The following is a 25,089-nucleotide window of genomic DNA, read 5'->3' on the forward strand; positions in this document are numbered from 1 at the left end:
TGTTCTATATATTATAAAATGAAATTCGGATGTACTACATCTGCCATGCTGTCATTGTCATGTGACCTACGGCGCCATTCACAACTCCTCCTCCCGTGTCCTCATGGGATAGTAAGATGTCAAATGCGCACTTCAAAAAACTTGCCGGTAGTAGTAGGTCATCCGGGTACTTTTCACCTACTCTCTTTCTAGTAGGCTATTCGGCTATTTAAAAAAACAAAAACAAAAAAACATCTTCAATCTAGGATCTCTGTAAAACTATTGAAATCCTTTTAGAAAATGAATGGCAAAAATACTTCTGCAACCAAGGTCGCAGAAAAAGTGGGTGGTCCCAGTTGTGCTCCATTCATACTGAATGACTTCAGGCAAAGCCTTGCCTTTGTATGAATCACACTTAGTCACAGTCAGACTAAAGAACTCACACTCCATCCATCCATCCATCCATCCATCCATCCATCCATCCATCCATCCATCCATCCATCCATACATCCATCCATACATCCATCCATCCATCCATCCATACATACATCCGTTTCTTTACATTATGTGTAGCTTGGACCATTTCAAAGTAGTTTCTCCAACACTAATAGTATAGTCATCAGCTCTGCAAGGACTAACAACACTAAACTGCATTATTGCTAGACTGCAGTGGCATTTATTAGCCTAACCAAGATCATCCCCAGCAAACGCCTGCAGAGTATATGTCACCAGTAATAATTATCTGCTGTCCAGTTTTCCAGGACTACTGTTACACCGAGCAGATGAGGAGCCATAATGGCATAATGGCAACATGCGATCAACTCGGTCCAATTAACAGACGATATAAATGGAAAAAAAGTTTAGTGATTTAATTAATTGCACATATCTATGACTCCTTTAAAAATAAATAAAGTGTTATAATTGAGTGGTACTGAGAGAATGTGTGAATTTAAAGGAAACCGTGGAATTTTTTTTAATGAACAATAGATCTTCACATGATTCCTTATGGCATCTAGAGTATCTTTAGAAAAAAGTGTGAAGAATAAAAAAGTATTCATATTTAAATGGAGCTGCCACATAACCTAAGTCTTCACTATGGGTTTTCACCATTAGTCAATATTAAATAATTGCTAAGGCAAGCATCACTGTTACTTTTCTCATACTTAATGGTAGGTCAGTGACTCTACTCATTACACACAATTTGTACTATGGACATGAATATGGTGTTCTATTATTAACGCTTTTGTAAACACCCAGAACAATACATAGCAACACAATAAAAACACTGATAGCACCTTAGCTACCACCCGAAACACCCTAGCAACCGCCTAGCAACACATTAAAATAACTCAGCACCTTAGCAACCACCCAGAACACCATAGCAACTGAATATCAATGCAGAATCCATCAAATTAATATGTACAAGTCACAGAGCCAGAAAAGCAGCAAAATATGCTAATATTTCAAAAGAGCAACATTTATTTGAAATTGAAATATTTTGTAACATTATAAAGTTACAGTTTATGTTCCCTGTCATATTGTTTTATGATCATGCCTGTCTGTGTAGTGCATGTTTTGAGTGATTGCATCTCTATTATCAGCACGGGGCTTTAGAAACATCATCCTCCCGAGAAACTAATCAGAATTTCTGTTGATGTCTGTAAAAACTGCATAGAGTTCAATGCGTCTGGCAGCCAAAGTGCAAAAAGGTGCAACAAACCACATACTTCCAAAAGCTATTTACTTCGCAAATATACAAACAACAAACAACAGTGTATTTCAGCCAGAAATCCCACTCTAAATCAACACAAATAAATGTAAAAAGACTCTGCAAGCCCTTGTGGTGCGACCCTGTGCAGAGGCCGTCTAAATGCATTTACACAGAATCGTAATCATGGGAAACAGAGTATCACATGCTAAAATATTTATTATAATTGCCTTATTTATTTATTCAATTGATTTATTTGCACAAGCAGCAGACAGAAAAAGATGTGTCGGCAGTATAATGACCCAGCAGGATTAGCCTTTGATAAGTCAACTGCTTTAATGTGAAGAATACAAAAGGAAGCTCTTTTGCTTCAAAATCACTTCCTTTTCATTTATGTCATGAGTTGTTTACTGAGAAGGCTGAATATGCTTTCACCCCTGATACAAATATCATGACATATGAATGGTCCTGGTCATGACATGAGAAATCAAATTTGCCTTGATCTTTAGAAGTTTTTGTACCATTAAAACATCTTAAAAGTTGAATAGTTTAAAAGGTCCTCCTCTTTATAAACAAAGCATTTATTTAACCAAGCTCCAAAAACAACTCGTTTCGATATTGCGGGATCTGTGACGTCACATGGGCAAATACATTTGCAAATGACTGCCTCCAGAGCAAGACGTCGACAAATAGTTATACATCATTGCATAATAGGCCCCGCCCACTAGCGGCTGACATTTGCTTTCAATGGATGCGAGCGTTGCATCGCCGCAAAAACAAATGGAACCCATTATAATCACTGACGCTGTCTACACTGGATACAGTATACAGATGCACGTTCACTTTCTGACATAGTTCACACACTTTAGTCTGTCGACTTTATTTTTAAGAGTGTAGGCTTTCCAACTAATTTAAATTATATTTACATAGTCTAACAGTAGTACATTTATCTCTCTCCCATGTGTGCCGCATTGTTCTACAAAATCACATCTGCTGTCCAGCAACAGAGCAATAAACAGGTGGTCACCCTAAAGAGGGGCCTCCAAAATATAAACAACCCCTGAAAACCCTTTCAGCAAATGCTCTTCCAGCTAAAATTGGATCGATATGTGTACATTTGCCATCTGCACCTGGCATGAGTGCCACTATGAATGTGATAAAGGTCCAATAGGCATGCAAACTCACCTGGGATCCTTCTGAATGCTGTCAATGGAGGGAGAGCGGGCCAGGGTGCCCTCGGGTGGCAGGGCAGGGCCGGACTTGCTGTAGGGAGACTCCACCGATGAGCAGTACGGCAATGTGCGGTAAGTTTCCGTGTAATTGGCACCCTGACCGGACGCGTAGCCGCCTCTGGGAAACGTCCCTGTGGCATTCTGACTTCCTGTTCGCTGCAAGGGTACGGAGTCAACACCAGGGGAGGACGGGGCTATGGCAGGAGAGTAGGGACAAAACAAGAAGTTCAGGACCTGCTCACAGAACTGGTTCACTAGGTCTAGGTACAGGAACAATGAGAGGACAGTGAGAAGACAAGCAGACAAAGACATGATATGATGAAAGAACGGCAAGGAGGGAGCGGAAAGGAGAGGAAGAGACGGCAGTAATGAGAACGACAGCAATAAAAAGCTCCTTAACAGAAACACATTATTATTACAGGCGAGTTTAAGGCCCGTTCACACCAAGAGCGAGAACTTTAAAGCTAACTATATTACCGTCCACATGATTCCAACGATATCGTTTCTCTTAGCCGTTATCATAACAGTTGTGGAGGGAACACTGCTATTCTTTTACATGTGGAAAGATTTTTAGAACGATGTCTTCGTTGGTGCGATATTTATCGTCCTTGGTGTGAATGGGCCTTTATAGACACATTTTATATTTAACAGTAGAAACAGAATCCTAAATTATTTATGACAACAACTGTACTTAAATGTTGATGCATTTGTATGGTTTTAGATGTGCAAAAAACAAACATACATTCAACCTTGCTTTAAAGGGGATACAAGATAAAATGCATCATAGCAAAAAATACACTGCCATTCAAAAGTTTAGGGGTCAGGAAGATTTTTAATTAATACTTTTATTCAGACATTTATCATGATAAAGAATCTTCAAATAAATTATGTTCTTTCTAACTTTCTATTCAACAAAGAAATCTGAAAAAGTAGTATCAACATTGATAATAATAAGCAATGTTTCTTGAGCAGCAAATCAGCAATAGAAATAGAAAAAAGGAAAACTAAGTTAAACAAAAACAAAGTAAAAAAAGACCTCAAAAACTAAACTAAAACTTCAATAAAACAAACAAAATTAGTTTAAAATTGATTTTGTGAATTGATTAGTGATTTCTCTTGATTAGTTCATTAGTTGTCCATTGTGAGCCATATGCTTGTATGATGGATTTATTTAAAATACTGAAAATTATAGTACAAATTGAAGCAACTGCTTGGTTACTCTTTATGGTGCTCTAAAATGGTCCAAAACGTGTAATTAAATAATTCATCTTGATGTCTGATGACTCACCGATTGACCGTGCTTGCGTAATCTCTCATTTTAGATGAAAACGTTAAAAAAAATCCAGTGAAAAATGAAAATGATGATCTCCAAACATGGCGAGACAGGGTGTCTGACTGCGTCAGATGCAAACTTCAAAGGTAGATCACTTGAATGCGTATTTGTTTGGTTTTTAACATATTGAGGTGACAGAGTGTATCTATTTCGCTCAATATGAGGGTAATGTGGCAGCCAGTGTCTGCAAGACAGTCACAGTGGAGTGTCTCATAAATCTGCAGCACGAGACGATCAATGGCAGGGTTCTGAGTCTTTACCACAACACTGCCAGTGAAGCCGTAAAACAGGACTATTAGTCACCATACACAAAGTGCACCCTGGGAAAAAAGGATCAATGTATCTTCCGAGACCATCCATGACTCTTCAGCTTCCTTTAGAGAAAATGTTGCACTCGCTCAGTGTAGGCTAACGATAATTAGACAGAGTTTGAGATTAATGGAGACCTGTTCCAAAAGAAAAAAGAGAGGGAGAGAGAAGAGAGCTAGAAATAGGGTGAAAGAGGAGGGGGATACTTGATGGATTGAATTAAGCTCCCTGAGCCGGAATATATAATGGGAAGCTGACGAACAGAGGAGATGTAAAGTTCAGTGATCGGACATAAGTTTTCCACATTAACCAAATCCGGTTCATTTTTTCTTTTCTGCTGGCCACAATATTTTCACTAACCCTACCACAACAAACAATATAAAAAAATATTATGAAATATTTAATAAAAGAATAAATATAAAAATCTATTAATATTTATCAAATAAAATAAATTATATATAAATTTATTTAATATATAAATATATATTTAAAATAAAAAATATATATATATATAAAATGTATTTTTAAATTTTTATTTATAAAAACAGAAACATTTTATATATATATATATATATATATATATATATATATATATATATATATATATATATAAATTTCTTCAACATTAAGTTGTTTGCAAATAATAAATAGCTTCAGCAAATTATTTGCAATAATAGCTGACAATTATACATGTGCACTTTTGCTGAAAAATGATGGCATACAATCATTTGTTTATAATGTTATACAATCATTTGTTTATAATGTTATATCCAAATAAATTTCTCATTGCTGACAAAATATAGACTAGACAACACTCTTTATTCACATCTATGGTTTCATAAAGAACCTTAAACATCCATTTTTTCAATTGAACAAAAGGTTCTTTATAGTGGAAAAGGGTTCTTCAGATTATTAAACATTTCTTCAGATCTATTAACAACTGTTTCATGAAAGATTCTTTGGGAAACCCAAAAATGTTCTTGGTAACACTTTATTTTATAGTCTTCTTTGTTACACGTTACATGTATTATATATAATATAGTAATTTAGTAATTACAATAAATTGTCTTTAATTACATGCAACTAATCTAAATCACACCCGAGTCCTAACCCTAGCCCTATAGTAAGTATTTAGTTAATTAATATTACTAAGTACACAAGTGGATGACACTAAATAAAATGTAAATGGGGTCTAAAACATTGTGAGCTTGTCCACTTTCGACCACTTCCAGAGGTATACTTTCGTATTGTAGATGCTCATGTGGTCGAATGTGTTCTAACAGCCACAAAAGACCACCTACTCTCCTCCTACTCTCCTAAAGCGTGAACATTATGGGAAGTGCACTAACCAAACCGAAGTTTGGTTTTAAGACGAAAAATGTACCAATCAAAATGTTCTTTCACTATTCCTGATTTCTAACACTGTACTCACTGTGTACGCCACGGTGTTGTCTTGCCGCTATCAGAGCAGAAACGAAAGCTACTGTTCTCCATTTGTTTTTCCGTCGTCTCTGGTCACGTTCACATGTAAATTGATTGAGCTTATTTCGTCCATTAGATCGAAAGATCTGAAAAAGTCCATGCATTTACCCACATATAGACCCTCCCCTCAAAGATATCAGGACAGAAGTGGTTGAAAGTGGACAGAAGAGACGGCTTAAAACACCAGGTGTGAACGGGAATATGTGTCCCTCGTCTACTTGTGATATGATCGACCAAAATGCATTTTAATACTCGGTGTAACTCGGTACACTTTAACACGGCCACCTTAAAATAAAGTGTAACCCGGTTCTTTAATGGCATCGCTGCAAGAGAAAAAAAAGTTTTCTTACTTTGCTGATGCATTTAGTTCAGCAATATTTGCAAAAAACAATTTAATACAACACACATACACACAAAGTTTGTGAGGCATTTATCTATTTTTTTATTATTTTTTTATTTTATTCAAATAGACCATAAAATGTGAGTCACTTTCAAAAGTAGATCACTTTAACTCCACATTTGTTTGTTTTCATCATAATGAAGAGACAGTCTCCATCTGGCTCAATTTAAGAGTGTGGGTGTTTGGCTTTGGATGTGATCAAACTCATTACTCCAATGTGAAGATTTCAAATAACTCAAGGTCTCTAACTGGGCTTAGCACTGAAAACCCTGGGGACTTGATTTACAGCTCCAACCGCATGCAAACACCTTTAGCAGGTGAAAATCTATCGGTAAGTCATTAATTAACTTGCAAAAAAAAGAGGCTAATTAAATTTCTGTCTGTAACTGAAAACACTGTACACCTCTGACTGTTTTGAATTTCACTCGACCTTGAAAGATCAGATACTAAGGTCACACACTGATGCAGTTAATGAAGGAAAGAAGAAATATATGCATTGCAATTGCAGCATTATATGATTACTTTCAAATAACTATGTTTATTAAAATAATGCTGCAATTCCAATGCATATATTCCTTCTAGTAGCACTTTTTCAAACAGTAAGTATCCCGCTTATCACAACTGTATATGTAAGCACTCCAGGCCCCTGTGAATACTTTATCACTATGATGTGTTGCCACTCTGCCACAGCGGCGATGCCTCGGGAGAATGACCTTTCGGTGACCTTCAGATTCCATTAGCTTATCTTATCAGAAAGGGTGTATCTTATGCGACCTCACACAGCACTACACGGACAAGGGCTTTCCTCGGCACAGTGTGAGATAAAAAGCAAGGACTCACACAAACCCACAGCACTACACGAGGTGGATAACATCTTGCATAAAATCTCGACAACCGACCCGTCTCGTATCCATTATTTGTCATTGGCGATTGTAAACATCGGAGAGCAGAAAGCAATATCAGACTGCATACTGTATATATTCTGTATAAATTGAGTAATTAATCCCTAAACAACATTAAAGCAGTTGTTAATTAACTCACAGTAGGTTTTTCCATCTTTTTTCCATCTGTGAGATCATTTAACGGTCAGTTCCAGCGGCGACATTTCTCTGCAACTTTATGATCTAGTGCTGGTTAATTCGACTACTGTAGAGCGAGCCAGACTGACCTCTATCATTAAGAATAGTTGAGAATAAAACGGTTTATTGCCTGGTAAACACATCTCTCTGAGGCCACATTGTGCGCTCACCATCTCAGCTGAAATGCTGACAGTTTCTCTTATTCATTTTGTAAAGAGGCTGTTAACGAGGGCAACTAGCCGATAATGTGCTTCAGCGAATCCTGCCATTTCCTGACAACAGCGTTTGACGATGTAATTCTTTAATTAACTCGCATTCTAAGCCTTTTTGCTGCTGTTCTGCTTCCTTTGACACCGTATACAGTCTTTTTTTTTTAAGCCAGTTTGAAGGACACTTGTGAATAACAACCAATCTGTGCCGTCTCTCTCTGAACCCTATAAAGCAACATGACAACCAATAATTTTTTTTTAGTTTTTCTGCTCAGAATCACAATACTATAGTTCAAAAGTTTGTGATCAGTAAGAGTAAAAAAAAAAGAAAAAAAAAAAGCAGCAAGATGCCTTAAACACATCATGATTTCTGAAGGATCATGTGACCCTGAAGACTGGAGTAATGATGCTGAAAATTCAGCTTTGCCATCACAGGAATAAATTACATTTTAAAATATATTAAAACAGAAAACTGTTCAAATTTTTATAATATTTAAATATAATATTCAGCATTTTGGATCAAATAAATGCAAACCTGGTGAATCTTCTTCGCCAAAACATCTTACCAAAGAAACATTAAGTGAACTTTGGAACAATACTGCGTACTAGTAGTGTCTAGTTTTATTTAAGTGAAAGTGTAAAATGTTAATGTTTTTTTATCCACTCAGAATCAAAATATATACTGCTAATTTATCTCAACTTTCCTGGTTTCCTGGTTCTAATTCACCCTGAGGAACTTTTTATTGTAATAAAGCAAAATTTCCTGTAACTCAGTGGATGTATATCAAGAGCTGGATGTAATTATTTGCATTTGGTGGTTTGACTACGATGGATAACGGTCCGCCGCAGCTGTGGAACAGCGATAGATCGAAGTGCGTGTCTGTGTTCACAAGAGAAGATTAACACTGCTGCCTTCTGCCACTGATAACAGCCATGAACCCTCAGCTTTCAGTGCCGGATCACCATCATTATAACACACACTAACACAATGAAAAGTCCTGCTCAAGAATTGAAGATGCTTTTCTGTATATATATATTTTAAAAAGTGAGATGTTTCGTAAAATGGAACAAAATCGTCAAAAAGTGACAGGGATCGATAAATGACGTTTTAACAATAAAATAAAACTGGTTTTAACAAGAAACAGCAGCTTCAAATGCAACGAACATGGTAAGAGATGCTAAAAACAATCAAAGACATCTGCCTTTTGCATGCTAATCAACTATTAAGAAATATAACAGACTGAATGTAAGAACACAGAATTGAGCTTTCTTTGCGGTGGCAATGTAAAGGGGATGCATTTAGAGAGCATTAGTGGAGTATTTTATCACTTCTAACAAGCTAACATAGCAAACTGTCACGCTAACACCCTCTCTGAGAACTTGTCTTTAAATTCATCTCCTTTAAAGCACTGCCACACACAAAAAAGTAGATAAAAGAGTTCACCTCACTAAATGACTAGTTTGTTGATTCATTCTTAAACAAGGGTGATTCATTCTTAAATCAGCATGCACTGATTGTCATATATCATACTTTATGTATAAAGACGACTGAGCAGTACGGCGACAAAAGTCAGTTGCTTTACCAGATATTTAAATAAGAAATATACGAGAACAGTTGAATAAGAAATATACTAAAAAAAAGCCAAAAGACCTTGACATTACTATGAATGTGTTTCTAAGTGCATTCTTCCAACACTGAGGCTGAATATGAAACATTCTCCTGCACTCTCTTTCAATCTTCTATCTGCCATCGCATGAATCAAATGAACACACACACACACACACACACACACACACACACACACACACACACACACACACACACACACACACACACACACACACACACACACACACACACACACACACACACACACACACGCCCCATCTAATGTTTCTAATCTCCTCTTGCGGGGAGGCTTTGAATATTCTATAGGTTTGATAATGGGCTGCTCTTTTAAATTACCTGACCTTTCAGATACGAATCAGAGGATCCAGCATCTCCTTAGCGTTGGCATCAGATACAGCGCTCCGTTACAGTGTAATGTGATCATAAACAAACTGCCCTTTCTTCTTTTGCTCGGCTGCTTCTAGCATTTTTTTTTTTCTCTGCATGATATTACACCCTAACAAAGGTCACTCCCACTCAACAGAAACATAGTAGAGGAATGATTTGCTGCTCTGCCATTTTCAATACAGGAAAAAAAAAGGTGCAATACAATAAAGCGCTACCTGCTTTACTGTGGTATCCGAAAGACACACTGTCTTGAATGGATTCATCTGTTTACTCAGAAGAGCGAGCTTCAAATGCTAACATTATGCTAACCAAGAATGCCATTAAGATTGTGTTTATCCTTAAAATGTAATTCAGAAGATTTTGCTGTACAGAAAAACATGTTATGTGGATGAAATAATTTTGTGTGCATGTTGTCGGTTTGAGAGGTTTGGATGCAAATGTGCATCTTCTAAGCAGCAGGAATGCAACTTGCTGGAGTGCTTTATTTCTAATTATAAATAGTTCTGGTCAATACATTGTTCCAGATATTGAATATATATACAGTATACACACACACACATACATATATACACATACACACACATATACTGTATATACACACAATTAAACTAATACTTTTATGCAGCAAGGATGCATTAAACTGATCAAAAGTGACAGTAAAGACACTGTCTAAATTTTTTTAAAGAAAGTTCAAATTTACTATGTAATAAAATATTTTAAAATGAATACAATCAAATAAATACATTTAAAATAAAAAAAAATTCAAATAACAATAAATTTATATACATTTTATGATATAATTAAATATATTGATATTTTTTAAGAAAGTTTGTGTCCTTAATATTTTATTACAAAGTAACTTTTACATAGAGGTAATGCTATATTGTGAATGGGTAAAGTGAGTTGTTAGGCATGCCCCATGGTCAAAGACCTGGAAATAACAGAAGTAACAAACTGCGGTGAACTAAAACTCACTTCGGCTTGGATTCACTCAAGCAACAGTCGAGTTTCTCAATAACTGATCAGGCCTGTTGAGAGATGTCTGGATGTTTCAGTTCCATGTTAATATGAATGATTCCCACTACACATACATGCCATTTCACTCAGAGCTCATGTGTGTGTTAAGGCCTTAAACATATGGCACAACAACAGCACAGGAGCCGTTGTGGCAGTAAATATCAACCGTGTTACGCCTTGTCTCCCTGTATCCTAGGCTACAGGACAGATACAAGGTGATGCTTCCCGTGAATCAAAACGCTGCCTCCGTGTCTCACCGCCAGCACCTCAGCCTAAGTTACGAGTGCCATCCATCTTTCCTAGTGTGTTTATATGTCTGTGTGTGAGCGTGTAATTGCTCATTAGCCATGCTTGAGAGGAGCAGAGGCCAGATTCACAGGATGGTATTAAACTGGTTCAAACTGTTATTGTTCCAGTGATTTACAGACTCAACACAAACACTGCATACAGTATGAGCTTTGGAGATCTTAAAATATAATAGGTGAGGCCTGTGGGTTATTTCCAATCACTATTGCCTACAGTTTTTTGCTTTACTTAATTATTTTTATACTCAATAAAATAAAATTAACACCAACAGTAGCATACAGAAAAAAACAGAAAAATATTTATTTCATAAAAATATAAAATACAATGATTATGTTACCAAATGAAGGGGATGATAAAGAAAGATAGTTCAAAAGGGTATCAATATACTGTAACAAAAGGGCCTTAAAGGAGCTATGTGTAGGTTTTTACTTAAAAAAATCTTTAAGATAGAGTTTTCATGTATGAGCCAACCATGATGTAATAAAAAGAATGACACCTTGACTGTCCACCACGGTTGCCTCTATCAGCCTGTAGGCTCAATTGTGTGTGGAGGAGTCGGGCCCGAATCAGCGCGAAAATTCACAAAATGTGACGTCATGCGCGTCTACTTGGGCTTACATCCGTACGGCACGGCAGCCATTATTAGTAAGCAGCGGCAATCGGTAGTGTTTTCAAATGGTGTTTTCTTACCTCAAACATTATGCTGGTGAATCTCGATGAGCCTTCAGTGGTTGTTGCGGCAACCCTGGTTGATGTGGTCGTACGAGCGTGTGCGCACCGAGAACGAGCATGAGACTGCCTGCAGTTCCTCTAACGGCCACTGGTGTCAGTAACTGTTAGAAATTTCAGAACCTACGCAATGCTCCTTTAAATGGAAACAAACTCAGGTTATCCACTACGAAGAAGACAAAGTAACAGCATGGGTAACAAACACACAACAACCGACAAACAGAGTGAAGGTCAGGAACTTAAATACACAGTGATAATGAGGAGATGATGAACAGGTGTGATGATGTGATGAGTGTTCATGACAACTGATTACTGGCTGGGAACTAAAGCCCTATTCGCACGGGATAAGTATTACCTGGTGACCTCTAGTCATTTGTAATAATTGAGGAGGTTGTCTGTGATCTTAATCCCGCGCTAATTGGCCATGTCTGTAATTTGTAAAGTAAAAATTATTCCGCAAATGACCTACCATATTTCGCCGAACACAGAGGTCCTGTGATAATATTAGTCCCGTGCGAATCGGCATCTCTGTGATCTGGCGGGGTCGTACATAATTTTTTCAAGGTTTTTGTTTCCTGTGCTCTTTTTTATCCATCTTTCGCGAAGAATGGAGTGTAGAGTTTTGGTGAATTTTGTGAATGGAGTTGGAGTGTTTTGATAGTATTTTGGGTGCTGGGTCATATCGCTATACACCATACAACTATACAATTTGCAGAAAGAGAAAGCAGAAAACAAAAAGAATGATTAGATGGAGATGAATGACTAGCAGCATGCGTTCAGGAAAATTCTTCTGTTTATGATATTTCATACAGCTAGACCTATAATGACAAGACATTTCCAAGCAATAGCCTATTGCCATCATATCCGGGAGATAAGTCAGTAAATTTGAGTAAAATCACAGGCTTCACTTATACCGTGCGAATGCGCCACACGAAATTCAGATGGCTCAGCTCGCTTTGCTTTTCCACGGCAGTTTACAACAGCTTCAAAGTGGGTGGGATTATGGGCGGCTTAAAGCAGGGCTACGCAGTTTCGGGAATTTCTTTGCTGTTCGCTTTTTGCTCGCATGTTTCTCTATAGAGATCCCCCTACAGCTTCAGAATAGATATTTGACAACACTGTCGAAAAACTCGTTGGCAACTCTCAGATACCAGAGGCTAGTAGATCAACGACATAAAAGCAGATGGGACATTCTTTAAAACGTCTTCCTCATTCGGGTTCGAACAGCGTGAGGGAGTGCAATAATAATCCGCCGGCCCAAAGTTGCAAGGGGTTTTTTTCGGCTCACAGGCACTTGGGGGGTGCGAGACGACCACCATTCAACCCGAAAAAAGTCATATAACTATTCCAATGACTCCGAAGCTGTTCGGTTAAGGTAAATAAGTTACTTAGTTCACCTTTAAAGTTGATGACATTTTTTTTCATTTCCAGCTCTCGTTGGATCCGCTCCTCGGCTACCAACGAGAGGAACATCTGCACCTCGTCTAATGACCAGTCACCAAGTCTTTTAATAAAAATTGTGCCAACAAATAATACTGTGGTGGCTGTTGCTGACTATTTAAATCTAGCGGGTTTGGTGTCTGACCAATCAGTGATCTGTAATGTTTTAATGTCACATTTTAGTATCGGTAAACTTGCTTGGAACCTCAATAAAGGTGGTAAAATTTAAAGCGAGCTGAAGCGAGCAGTGGAGAAGTGCCACAAAGTGAGCCGAGCCGTGCCGTACCATGCAGTGGAAAAGCACCATAAGAGCAACCAAAAGTGTGTGACAAATTACTTTCACAAAATGTATGTATTATATTTAATACATATATATAACTATTTTTTTTTTAAATGTCATACTGTATAAAGACAAGGCAAGTTGCTTCATCATAAAATATTAAGGGCAACCTTTCAGAAAGAATTTTTATTTTATAAATAAATTAAAAATATATAGAGGTAATACATATCACTAAACTATCACTAAAAAGTCTTTGTTGGACTAATATGTTTTTGCAGTCTTAATTTAGACAAAATTTATTCAGTACTTAATTTGCATAACCTCACTTTTTTCACTTGAGGAATACCTTCTAGCTCTTACCAGTACATATAGCATTCTTCAAAGGTATTGCTCTCTAAATAATATATTACAGCTCAACCAAACTTCGAATTGAAAAAGGGATGCTAAAGTTAAATGGTAATCGTCTAGCTGTTACCACGAATACCCTGAATATTTATGGGTAATTTGGTTTGTTTGAGCATTTTAGTATAACGTAAAAAACCACTGCAAATCAAAACATAAAATAACTCCTACTTAAATCAGCACCCCAGAATCAAGTCGACTCTGTACGATAAGCTGTCCAGTAAAAACTCATGAGCAGCTCCCTTTTCTCTTCTGTGTCTAGGGAAATAAATCACAGAAGAACAGTCAAAGTAGATATATTTTAGGTGCTTCATCTTACATAACATCTGGAACAGACTGCTATATTCAGGTACGAATTAAACGGAGCTCCTCAATTGGGTCTCCAAAAATTATGTATACGTGTTACAGCGAGCAACTTGTAAAGATGTCCGATAAAGATGGTGGTGCTTGACGAATCAATTGATTTTATAGCAATCTATAAAGTCGTCTACGTGCTTCAATATACAAAGAGTGCATTCCGCTCTTTGCTTCAAACTGCACTTCACAACGGCTGAGAGATGGCTGAAATACTCTCCCTTATTTTTCCACTTCAGTCTCAAGTGTTACTGTAGACTGAGCTACAATCAAAGTTCCTTCCTCTTTTCTGAAGCCACCCAGCAGTTCTCATTGGGTGTATTGTAGCTCATTCTTCTGCATATGACACAGATTCAAGAAATGTACTTGGGCAAAAATAGTCCCACTTTGTGTTAGTTATCTTTTATGATGAAATTCAGCAATAAATGTACACCGCTTTGGTACACCATCTCTTTTTCTGTGAAAAAGCCTTGGCCAGTTATACAGGGATGTGAGCAGGAAAGCTCCATCAGCATTTGATAGAGCACTTCCCTCAAGCTCGGGTTAATTCCTCGCTCGGTTCCAAAATTAGTCTTTTCAGCACATTCTTAGCCGCATATGCTGCTCTTCCAGTCCCTCTCGTACAAAGCCTAATTAACTTCATGAAGTTTGAATTTCAGAGCTGAAAATGAACGAGAAATCCTGCAATGGTGCTGGAGCAGAATGAAAGGCCATGAGGAGCTTAATCACATTCACATTATCTGGAGCTTTGTGCAAGATCAGATTTGATTCCTGGATAGGCAAACTTATGATGAAAAAGGTACTTGAAAGGAATCAGCATTACAGGAAATCCATAATGGGCCAAACTAATAAAATGTGATACTATCATCATGTTGAGCTCGAACTATTTTGGGGAATCTCACAAAAGCTGCCCGGATCATATCTCATCTCAAAGACAAAAGGATAAAATTGTGTTTTGCAAAAGGACAATGAAAACAATTTTTAACCGTTTTTTTTTTTTTTCTCGGATCAATGTACAGTACATTGGCATATTTAAATTAAACATATTTTCTCCAAAAAATTCTTATTATTGTAATTTTATTGAAAACTTTCTGTGTAGTTCTCATTAATCTCAGCGATGACCTTGGATCAATACAAGCCTTTAAATAAATAAATAAATGAATAAATAAAACCAGAAAAAGCCGCACAACATTTACTGGATGTATAATTCATTATATAGTCTAAATTAATAATTTATTTTTGATTTAATGTCCCATTACAGTAAATGAATTCAAAATATAAATCCTATATAGCAGCAAATGATCTTCAAAATTGATAATAAGAAATGTTTATTACATTAAGAATCATGTGACACTGAAGACTGCAGTAATGATGCTGAAAATTCAGCTTTTCCATCACAAGAATAAATCATATCTATTATATATTCTATTTTATATAAATAGAAAACTGCTATTTTAAAATGCAATAATATTAAAAAAAGACTAAGTGTTTTACGGTATTTTGTGCAGACCCCACCCAAATGGTATACACTGTAGACTAAATAAAAAAATTAAAAATTGCGTTTTTATATTATTTTGTGAAATGACCCAGATATGTTCTATATTTGATATAGTCTTTTTACTCTTGGAGAACATTTCACCTGCTTTCTCTTTATGAAATTTGAAAACTCAAATGAGTTTTTATGGGATTTTGTTGAAATGAGTCAGTGACTTCCTTGCATGCACATATATCATGCGAGGCTTTGCACCGAGACACAAAATATCTGCAGTGCCTTTTTTCCCCCAAAACGTGTGAGATTACAAAACATTTCATAAGAGAAAACTGCTCAGCGGTCGACCTCTCTCAGTCTCTCTAATCTGCTGGTGAAGGTATTGGCCCTGAACTGCCCTGATTGCTTGAGTCATTTCCACCTGGGGATCTCAGGTAGGACAGTCTTCCAACCAATGTCATCTGTCCCAAAAAAATAAAAAAATAAAAACATGCCCATAAATATCTCTCTTTATCCCTCCTGCACAGCGCTGTAATAAGAAGAACACAGCTGCTACATGTTAGCAGCGTATTTGTGACGGTTTCTAATGTCGTCATTAGCCCTGTGCTTCATCTGCGGGTCTAATGAGACACTTAGCGAGGGGAAGCAACGCAACTGAGAGGAAGAGAACAGACACGGCAAGAAAAGTCAGGTCAATGAACTCAGACAGACTGAGCAATGATGTGACATCAAACACAAGACTGCATAGATCCTCATTAGTGACTTTTCATAAACTACTTGTTACTTTCATGTGCTTCAGGGAGTCGAACTTGATAACATAAAAACACAAGCCTTGCGCTACTTTGTTCTCGATACTCTGTTAGGCATTGTGAGACTTTGTCAGGCGTCTCAATGTCAGCCTGAATGCTATCATTGAGTTTCAGACACCTCGAGCCACAGCTGAAATCTGCTGGATGGAAAATGCCTGTTTATTATCGGGGGTGCGAATGCAGTGCACCAATTTTGACTGACTTGATTTGTTCATGTTCCAAATGTGCAATAGGAGAAAAGGAGAGACAGAAAGGTTCTCATATTCATAAATGTTTTTTTTTTTACAGCGCTTGCAGGGCGCTCACATACCTCTTTTCCTTCTTTCTTTAACTTACTGCATTGAAGTCATTCAAATTGAATTTTGCAGATAAATTCAGCCTGAGATGTGCTCTCAATTTTTTTGATTTTATAAACTTTGCCAGTTTTTTTAGGTTTAATCTTCCACTGGCATAAAAAAAAAAAAAAAAAAAACTACTGCCAGAAATTAAGTTATATTTGCATTTTGAATTGTGATTGGTTCATATCAAACAATAAGTTTATACTGTTTTTTTCATGGGATTTGAATTGCAATTGGAGAGTCTTAACTCTTAAGAAATCCATCTCTCCTAATATCTATTTCAGTTTATAACATTTCAAAAGTATAATTTTACGTATTATTATTTTATTCTCCTAGAGATTGAGCCTCAAAATAGTAGTAAGTTTGGTATAATCAATAAGTAATTTATATAAACATAAATATTAAATTAAATAAATGTTTATATTAAATAAAATATTATTTAAAATAAATACATCACATATTTACCTAATAACAAAGAAATGGAATTAGTTAATGACAAACAAACAGATTTCTTTAAAACTTCTCGTTATAGACTTCTCATTCGTGACCATCGTTTTATGACCTATTCTAGGCGCTTCCGCGTTCGTCAATTCTCACCGTACGCTTTACCTACGTCGTACGTTGGGTCAGAGGTCACCCTTCCACCGGAACTTGACTCTCTCGTGAGTGTGTGTACGGCTGTTCTAGAAGCCAGTGATAACATATGGATATTTCGCTAACAAAATCCCATCACTTCGCTTCAGAAGGCATTTATTAACACACTGGAGAAGATGGATTACTTTTATGATGGATGAAGGTGCTTTTTGGAGCTTCAACAACTATATTCAATGCAATTACAAAGCTGGGAAGAGCCAGGATTATTTAATATAACTCTGCCTGTGTTCGGCTGAAAGAAGAAAGTCATATACACCTAAGATGGCTTGAAGGTAAATGCCACACCAAGCCAACGTCAAAGAACTAGCGGCGCCGAAAGCTGACAATGTTGTCGCCTCGCGTCAGCTGCGTCTGAGCCAAAAAGCTGCGCTTGTACACACTGAAAACACTACAGATGACTACCATGTGCGTTCTGCGCCTGCATGCAAGAAAATAACGGTATGTATCAGCAGGTATCAATAGTCTATATTTGTCATTCAAAAAGAGAAACAGAAACTAGTTTTGCAGAAATAACCATATACACAGCAGTGCTTGCTTTGAGAGTCAACAGAGTCAATGTGCAGTTTAGAGGTGGCGTAACAAACAACCTTTGCATAGATCAAACATCTTCTGAAAAGCTGTTTTAAACACTGCCAAGACATTCAAAGACTTTTAGGGACCACATAATACTCTTTTATGCATATATATGCATTTGACCTCATATCCTCATATACTTAAAATGGTGTCCACATGTGAATATGGTTACACAGCAAGCTGTGGTTCAGTGCGAGAACAATAGAGTCTCTCTTGAAGATATAAAGCTTTTATCAGTTACATACACTGCAATGAATATAATACAGCAGTAATGAGCACAACTGCCTTAATTCAACAATGGAAACGGAATTCTTACTAGAAGTGCTAAGGCAGGATTATATAATTTCTTAAATTCAGTTCCTTAAATAGCTTTAGATTGATTCATGATTCATGTAGCAGACGGGCACTCTAGCTTTATTCAACCTTTAGCTTTAGACAGAAAACCACTGCAATGACACAGATTTAATTGCTTCATTTACCTGTTTAATTGTATTTTAGCGCCATTCAAGGCAAATAAGAGACAAAACTGCCCTTGTTCTGTTGTTTATCTAAGCAAAGCCAAGGCTCTTTATTTTCCTCTTAAAGCACAGTAACATCTTGAGGATGAGAAAATAAAAGGGCTGTGTGAGAGCTCGGAGCGGAGAAAGCCAAAGGAGACAGAGCATAATTTTCAACAGTCTGCTGATGTTGCCATACCATTAGGCAGAGGCAACAATTTTGAAAAGAAATAAAGTCTCTGAGGTACATTATAAGCTCCACTTCCCAAAGGTCACAGCAGGATTGCAGCAAGCATAGGAAATTACCACCGCAGACCCCAATTAAAACAGACCATATAGATTGTATCTGCACTTCTAAGCTAGGTGAGAGTCGACACATTTTTGCTTCAGGGGACCCTGTCATGATGCCTCCCTTCCATGCTCACAATTACATTATGTTACAGTATGTTAAAAATTACAAACAATGTCTATTTTTTTCCAAACACAGAGAAACTTAGTGTCAACGCTACAATTGCTATCCAACCAATACAATTAGTTTGCCACTAAAAAGCTGCATTACTTAAAAAAATTGTGGTGCCACCACCCCACTTGTAAGAAATGCAGTTAAACTAGTAGCTTTGCAATGTGTACATTAAACTAAAATCTTTGCAATTTGACGAGACAAATGTTTAATATAAAAATTATTCTTATTTTTATTCACATTAATAGTTAATATAAATATTGTTGTAAATATATATTTTGTATATATGACATTTTTTTAATATATAATATAGTATATATATATAGTATGTATAAGTATATTATAAACTTTTTTAATATAAAACTTACAATTAACAACAAATATGAAATAATATATTACAAATAAATAAATGATACGAATGCACACATAATACAAGTATCTAAGGTATTGATGTACAGTATAAAAAAAATCCATAATATGATTATATTTGCACAGCTTTTGTAATCTACCCATTGGTCTCATCCTCCTGAACTGGATTCACACAGCACTTTCTCAATGAGATGTGAGGAATTAAAAACAGCACTAACAAAACTGGCGAGCCACATCAGATTATCATGCTACACCTGACCTACAATCAAAACAAAACGAACAATGTGCTAATTGAAAAAGACTGCTGAGGTGTTTTAATGTGATATGGTAAGACAAGTGAAACCTTTTAAGTAAAATAAGCACTCACAAATACAGATTGTGTGATGTGCTCTAACTCAGATTAATTCTAATGAGGTCAACACTCGGCTGTGAGCAAGAACCGTGTCCGATTTGGATAAATGCTCTCTAAGGATTTGGCTCTCTTGCAGAAATCCTGGAGGTTGGTAACTTGGGGATTAACACACTTCAGCACTCACACGGAGAGAGAGAGAGAGTGTGTGTAAACTTTACCCGTGTTATTCCGGTAGGTTCCCGTATGGCCTGGAGGGAGCACTTCTCCCTGGCTCTGGCTCAGGCTTCTCATGGGGACTTTCTGGTAGACTCGGTCTTCATATATGGGATCGATGTGATGCTCAGGGGACTGCAGGGGCCTCAGTTCAGGGCCCAGGTGAGTGTGCTGACTGCTGTACGAACCTCGAGATCCTGCACAAAAGGCATTGTTCCTGTTAGTGTTAAAGATGGAAGAAGAAGTCCTGCAAACTAAACCCCTTATGAATGAGAACAACAATACGGGAGAGTAAGTACATCATCGCGGCGATCTTCAATGTACTGTACATAACCTGTTGGCTTTCACACTAGACCTGCCAATCACAACATGTCCAAGGCATCAGAAAGTCAATATTTTCTTCCTGATCAAGAGTGTACAGAGGAAGGTAAGTGTTGTCAACATTCAACAGTGATCCAAAATTATATCTTGGCAGACATATATAGTAAGATTATGATTATGATTGTATGAGCACAGCCCTAGTAATCCTTCCCTTCTTGATCAAGAGTGCATGTTGGAATCTCCAGTGAGAAACAAGGAGACTGTGAAGTAGATGTTTATGAACCTTAGACACAAGAGGAATGCGAATGCTAACTCAACATTCACTCACATTCTCAATCGATCCACACACTTTATATCCTGGCTTTGCACCGGCCTATAGGGATGCCACAGACACACAATCTTTGGAGTTGTTGTACCTCAGGATTCCTCTGGATCTTGGCAGCTTGTCTCATTGGTTTTCACTGAATGACAGAGATGTACTACTCTAAACGGCAATGCAAACAACCAGCGGAACGGAGATGCTTCCTCAAGGCCGTTGGAACAGAACAAGTATGTGAATGTTAATCTTCAAACTACTGCAATGTCTGATCTGCTTCTGGTGCTCTGATGCTTCGCAGGACTTAATTGTGTAATGTTCTGAAAATAAGAAGGTGTAGATAGAGGGCATTTCGTGTAATCATCTTATCAGTGTCCGGCAGGCAAACGCCCCTCATCCCTATCCTGATTTCTTTAGTGTTAGGAGGAGATCCATCAGGATACATCCAAAAATCGCTAAAACCCTATATAAAGCTCTCTCACTTGGCTTTATCATCTGAGATGCTCTATTTTCTTCTGACCAGGTGGAAAAGATGAATGACATGAGATTCGGAGAATAAGATATGAACTTTTGTAGATAACACCAATAGTTGATGTGAAAGCGAGTTTTTTTTTAAACTGGTGTCTGGAACCCGCAGGGGGCTGAAAGAGGGTGTTTGAGGGTCTGGGGAAAATTTTTGAGAAATACAAATGGGTAAGAAATACAACCCAAACCAGGTTTTTTTTAATATTTTAATAACAAGTAGAAAAAAAGAAAAGAAAAATACTGTCAACATGAACATACAAAGTAAAAGTTATATTTTTTTATATTTAAGTTAAATATATTTTTTTGTTTAAATATGAATGTTTTAATTTCATCTTTATAATGAATACAAATAATAAAATCATAAATATTTAGGCAACATATTTAAGCCAGTGTATTGCAGTATCTCCAGATAATTGTTCTTAACACTGAGACACTTTAAAAGCCAATTATTTAATTTGGGAAACAACATGTCTTAAAACTTTATACTTTTTCATCACAGTATAAAAGGGTCTTTATACAAAAATATAAAGCTGCCTTTATATTTTAGGAAGGGGGTCCCTTTACATTTGAGGGTACATGACATGCTGAAAAGACTTCCAGCCAATTTCTATGCTGGTTTATGCTGGTCTGGTCCTGGTCTGAATGGTCGACCAGCATAGTCATGCTTTTCTTTCTGGGAAGCTGATTGAAAAAAAAGGAAGAAGTCATCGTCTTGTTGGTTAAGCTAAACCCTGTTGGGGACAGCAGAATCCAAAACGCAACATATGCTGGTCTCTTCAACAGGGTAGATGCTGAGAGACACGGGCAGCCTGAGAGACAGACAGATGGCTAACTGGGCAGATAGGAAGACTGACAGACAAGCAGCCAGGAGGACAAGAGACATGTAAGAACAGACAGAAACAGAGAGATCGACAACATCCTGTCACAGATGTTGCCAACAGGTCCAAGTGATTACAAGCAAAGCAGCATGACTCACTGCAGGAGAATCACAGCTTTTCAAAGGCAATTTCTAGGCTAGACTCTTTGTCCAAGTGAAGGATTTGGACTGACAGGTCAGCGGCTCCTGCAAAGACACCTATACAAACTAGCAAAACCGTTCCCGTTGGTGAGGAGACAAGCATAACATCCATTCAATCTGCCCTCACGCTCCCTACCCTCCTAATGATGAAACTTTATATCTAAAAGAGAAATCCACATTCCTTTGATACAGCATTTTGTGTAATCACCTTATCGGTGTCCGGCAGGCAAACATCCCTCATCCCTAACCTGGCTGAATAAATAGGTTTGTACATCTGGAACACATTTGGAAGAACTTAGACAAGCGCTCTGAAGAACCTCTTCACTGTCTAATCACAGGCAGTGCTAATAGCACTTCAGACGCCTGAACATAGGGTGTGCATTGTGTTCTCTGTTTGCTGTCATTAAAGCGTGAGGATGATAGATTGAGAGTAGGGTCTAATGTAGTGCCTAGTGAAGCTCAATTATTAATCTCAATTATAATAACATAATGCTTCGGCTCTAAAATCTGAGCCATATTCGAAACCTCTTTAAAAATTCTATACACATACAGATGACCGCCCATCAATTTAATTATGCATTTATGTGTCAAGTTGCTAAATTGATTGGCAACAATAAACAGCTTTTTGAGCTATATTATTATTAAATTTTTTATTAGAATTGTTTATTATTATAATGATCATTCATCTTTTTCTTCATAATACTACTACTATACTACTACTACTACTACTATTACTACTACTATTAATAATAATGTATTAATTTAATAATAAATAAAGGGTATTTAATAATTAAAATAACAACAATAATAGATGTTGTTAAATCATTTATTATAAACTTATTATCAAATATCATGTATTGATTATTAAAATAATATATTGTACTTAAATGTATGTATTTTTAATTTATTATTATTACTACTACTACTTCTACTACTACGTTAAAACTACAAATATGACATAAATATACTTTATTATTTTAATGATAAATTATTAGAATTTCACAATATTTAAATAACACCACCACCAATATTAATAATAAATACATAAATATAAATGTTATGTATTACTTTTAATAATATTTAATAATAAATTATTTAACAACAGTATAGGTGCTAATAATTTATCATTAAACACCATTTATTTTTCAAATACATTATATTTATATTATACTTATGCATTTTGAAATGTATTATTATTATATTGTTAATTTATTGTTAAATATCACTTAATCATTATTAAAATAATATTTTATTCTTAAATGTACATATTTGTAATTTATTATTATTATTATTACTATTGTTTGAAAATATGAATATTATATAAATATAATTTATTATTTTAATAATAAATGAATAGTTTTCATAATATGTTTAACAACAACAACAACAACAACAACAATAAAACTTACAATATTAAAGGGATAGCTCATCCAAAAATTCCATGACGTGAGTTATTTATTAAGCCAACAATTACAGGCTATAGGCCAAACTACCTGTTTAAAAATGATATACTGCACAGCAATTGTTTTTTTTTGTTTTTTTTTATGGGGCATTAAGTGGCTTATTGCTCTTATGGTCTTACAAAATTATGGTCTTACTAAAAACTACTAGCGTAAACTTATCTTCAACTAAAGCTCGAAAGCAACGTCTCCTCTACTTTAAAGCAAGCAAAACAGATAAGACAAGAGGAGTGAATTAACAGGAAAATTATAGTAAGGTACAGCATCATCTATGAATAAATACTTTTTCTACCTCTACAATTACATTTGCTCTAAATAGGCCTGTATTTTCATAGTACTTTCATGCTGATGCTCATGTGAAGTAAGAAGCTCATTCAGGAGTCATTTTAACCACAAAGTCAAACCAGAAAATAAAGTTTTTTCCTAGAAACACCATGCTTCTGTGCAGCTTACAATGATTCTCCATGATTGCGCTGCACTTTCCACCTTGTTTCAATACAAGCATTAAAAGTCCATCTTTCTCAGTCTTAGTAAGAGTCCAACTCTGCTATTCTCTCTCACACGGCCTCCAGCTGTAATGACACACATCATCAGCCCCTCGCCAACAATCCCTCCATATACTACATCATGAATGACAGGCTCACCAAACGCATCAAATACCCTCGAGAAATCAGGGAAGCCTTGCAAACAAAGTCTCTTGTCTAAACTACGTAATTGCCTTCAAATCTAATCAGCTTTCCGTCAGTGCACCGGTGGATAGACTGGGCTCATTTTTCTCGGTCCATGGCCAGCATGCTGGAGCATTCCCACTGTCCACAGACACTGGTGAAGGTGTACAGACATGGGATGCCGGACTTTAATCAAAGAGACAAGCGGGAGAGCCGGTGATGGCTCAGCACGGGCTGAGGGACAGTTTGGCACTGGCCCGCTGTTTCCCATTGTGCGCCTGTTTCTCTCAGCGGGTTTGATGAAGAGCTGACAATGTGGCAGGTAATATAGGGCTGTAATCCACAATACCTTACACAGGTCCACAATCGGCCTGTTAAACGGGTGATTTAGATAACAGGCTCCCGCTCTGAATGCAGCTGTGTTTGCTGGCTTATTGCACAAAACGTCTCTGAATTTCAGAATAAAATGGGTTGCGCGGTTAGATCCTCATCTCTTCTTTCTTGCCCGACCCCGACGTGACATTAACAGATGGACTAAATTAATGAATTTGAACACCATTCAAGAGTTTGGGGTCTGCAAGATTTTTTTGTTGTTGAAGAAATTCATATTTTTATTTAGTAAGAATGCATTAAATTGATGAAAAGTCACATTAAAACTATCATCAAATAATGCCGCTCTTTAGAACTTTTTATTCATCAAAAAATCCTACAATCATGGTTTCCACAAAAATATTCCGCAGCACAACTCTTT

At 36.6% G+C, this 25,089-nt stretch overlaps 1 protein-coding gene across 2 annotated transcripts in view; it reads right to left on the minus strand.

Annotated features, from left to right (window-relative positions):
• Positions 1 to 25,089, minus strand: part of ctnnd2a (catenin (cadherin-associated protein), delta 2a) — a 287,583-nt gene that overhangs the window by 109,723 nt on the left and 152,771 nt on the right. For both annotated transcript variants that reach the window (XM_082184574.1, XM_082184575.1), the window contains 2 exons: positions 20,036 to 20,227; positions 2,873 to 3,113 (listed from right to left, as the gene is read on the minus strand). In XM_082184574.1, coding sequence (XP_082040700.1) covers positions 2,873 to 3,113; positions 20,036 to 20,227 — 433 coding nt within the window. The remainder of the gene's footprint in view (positions 1 to 2,872; positions 3,114 to 20,035; positions 20,228 to 25,089) is intronic.

The sequence above is a fragment of the Leuciscus leuciscus genome (assembly GCF_965113295.1).
Source record: "Leuciscus leuciscus genome assembly, chromosome: 11".
NCBI classification, from domain to species: domain Eukaryota; kingdom Metazoa; phylum Chordata; class Actinopteri; order Cypriniformes; family Leuciscidae; genus Leuciscus; species Leuciscus leuciscus.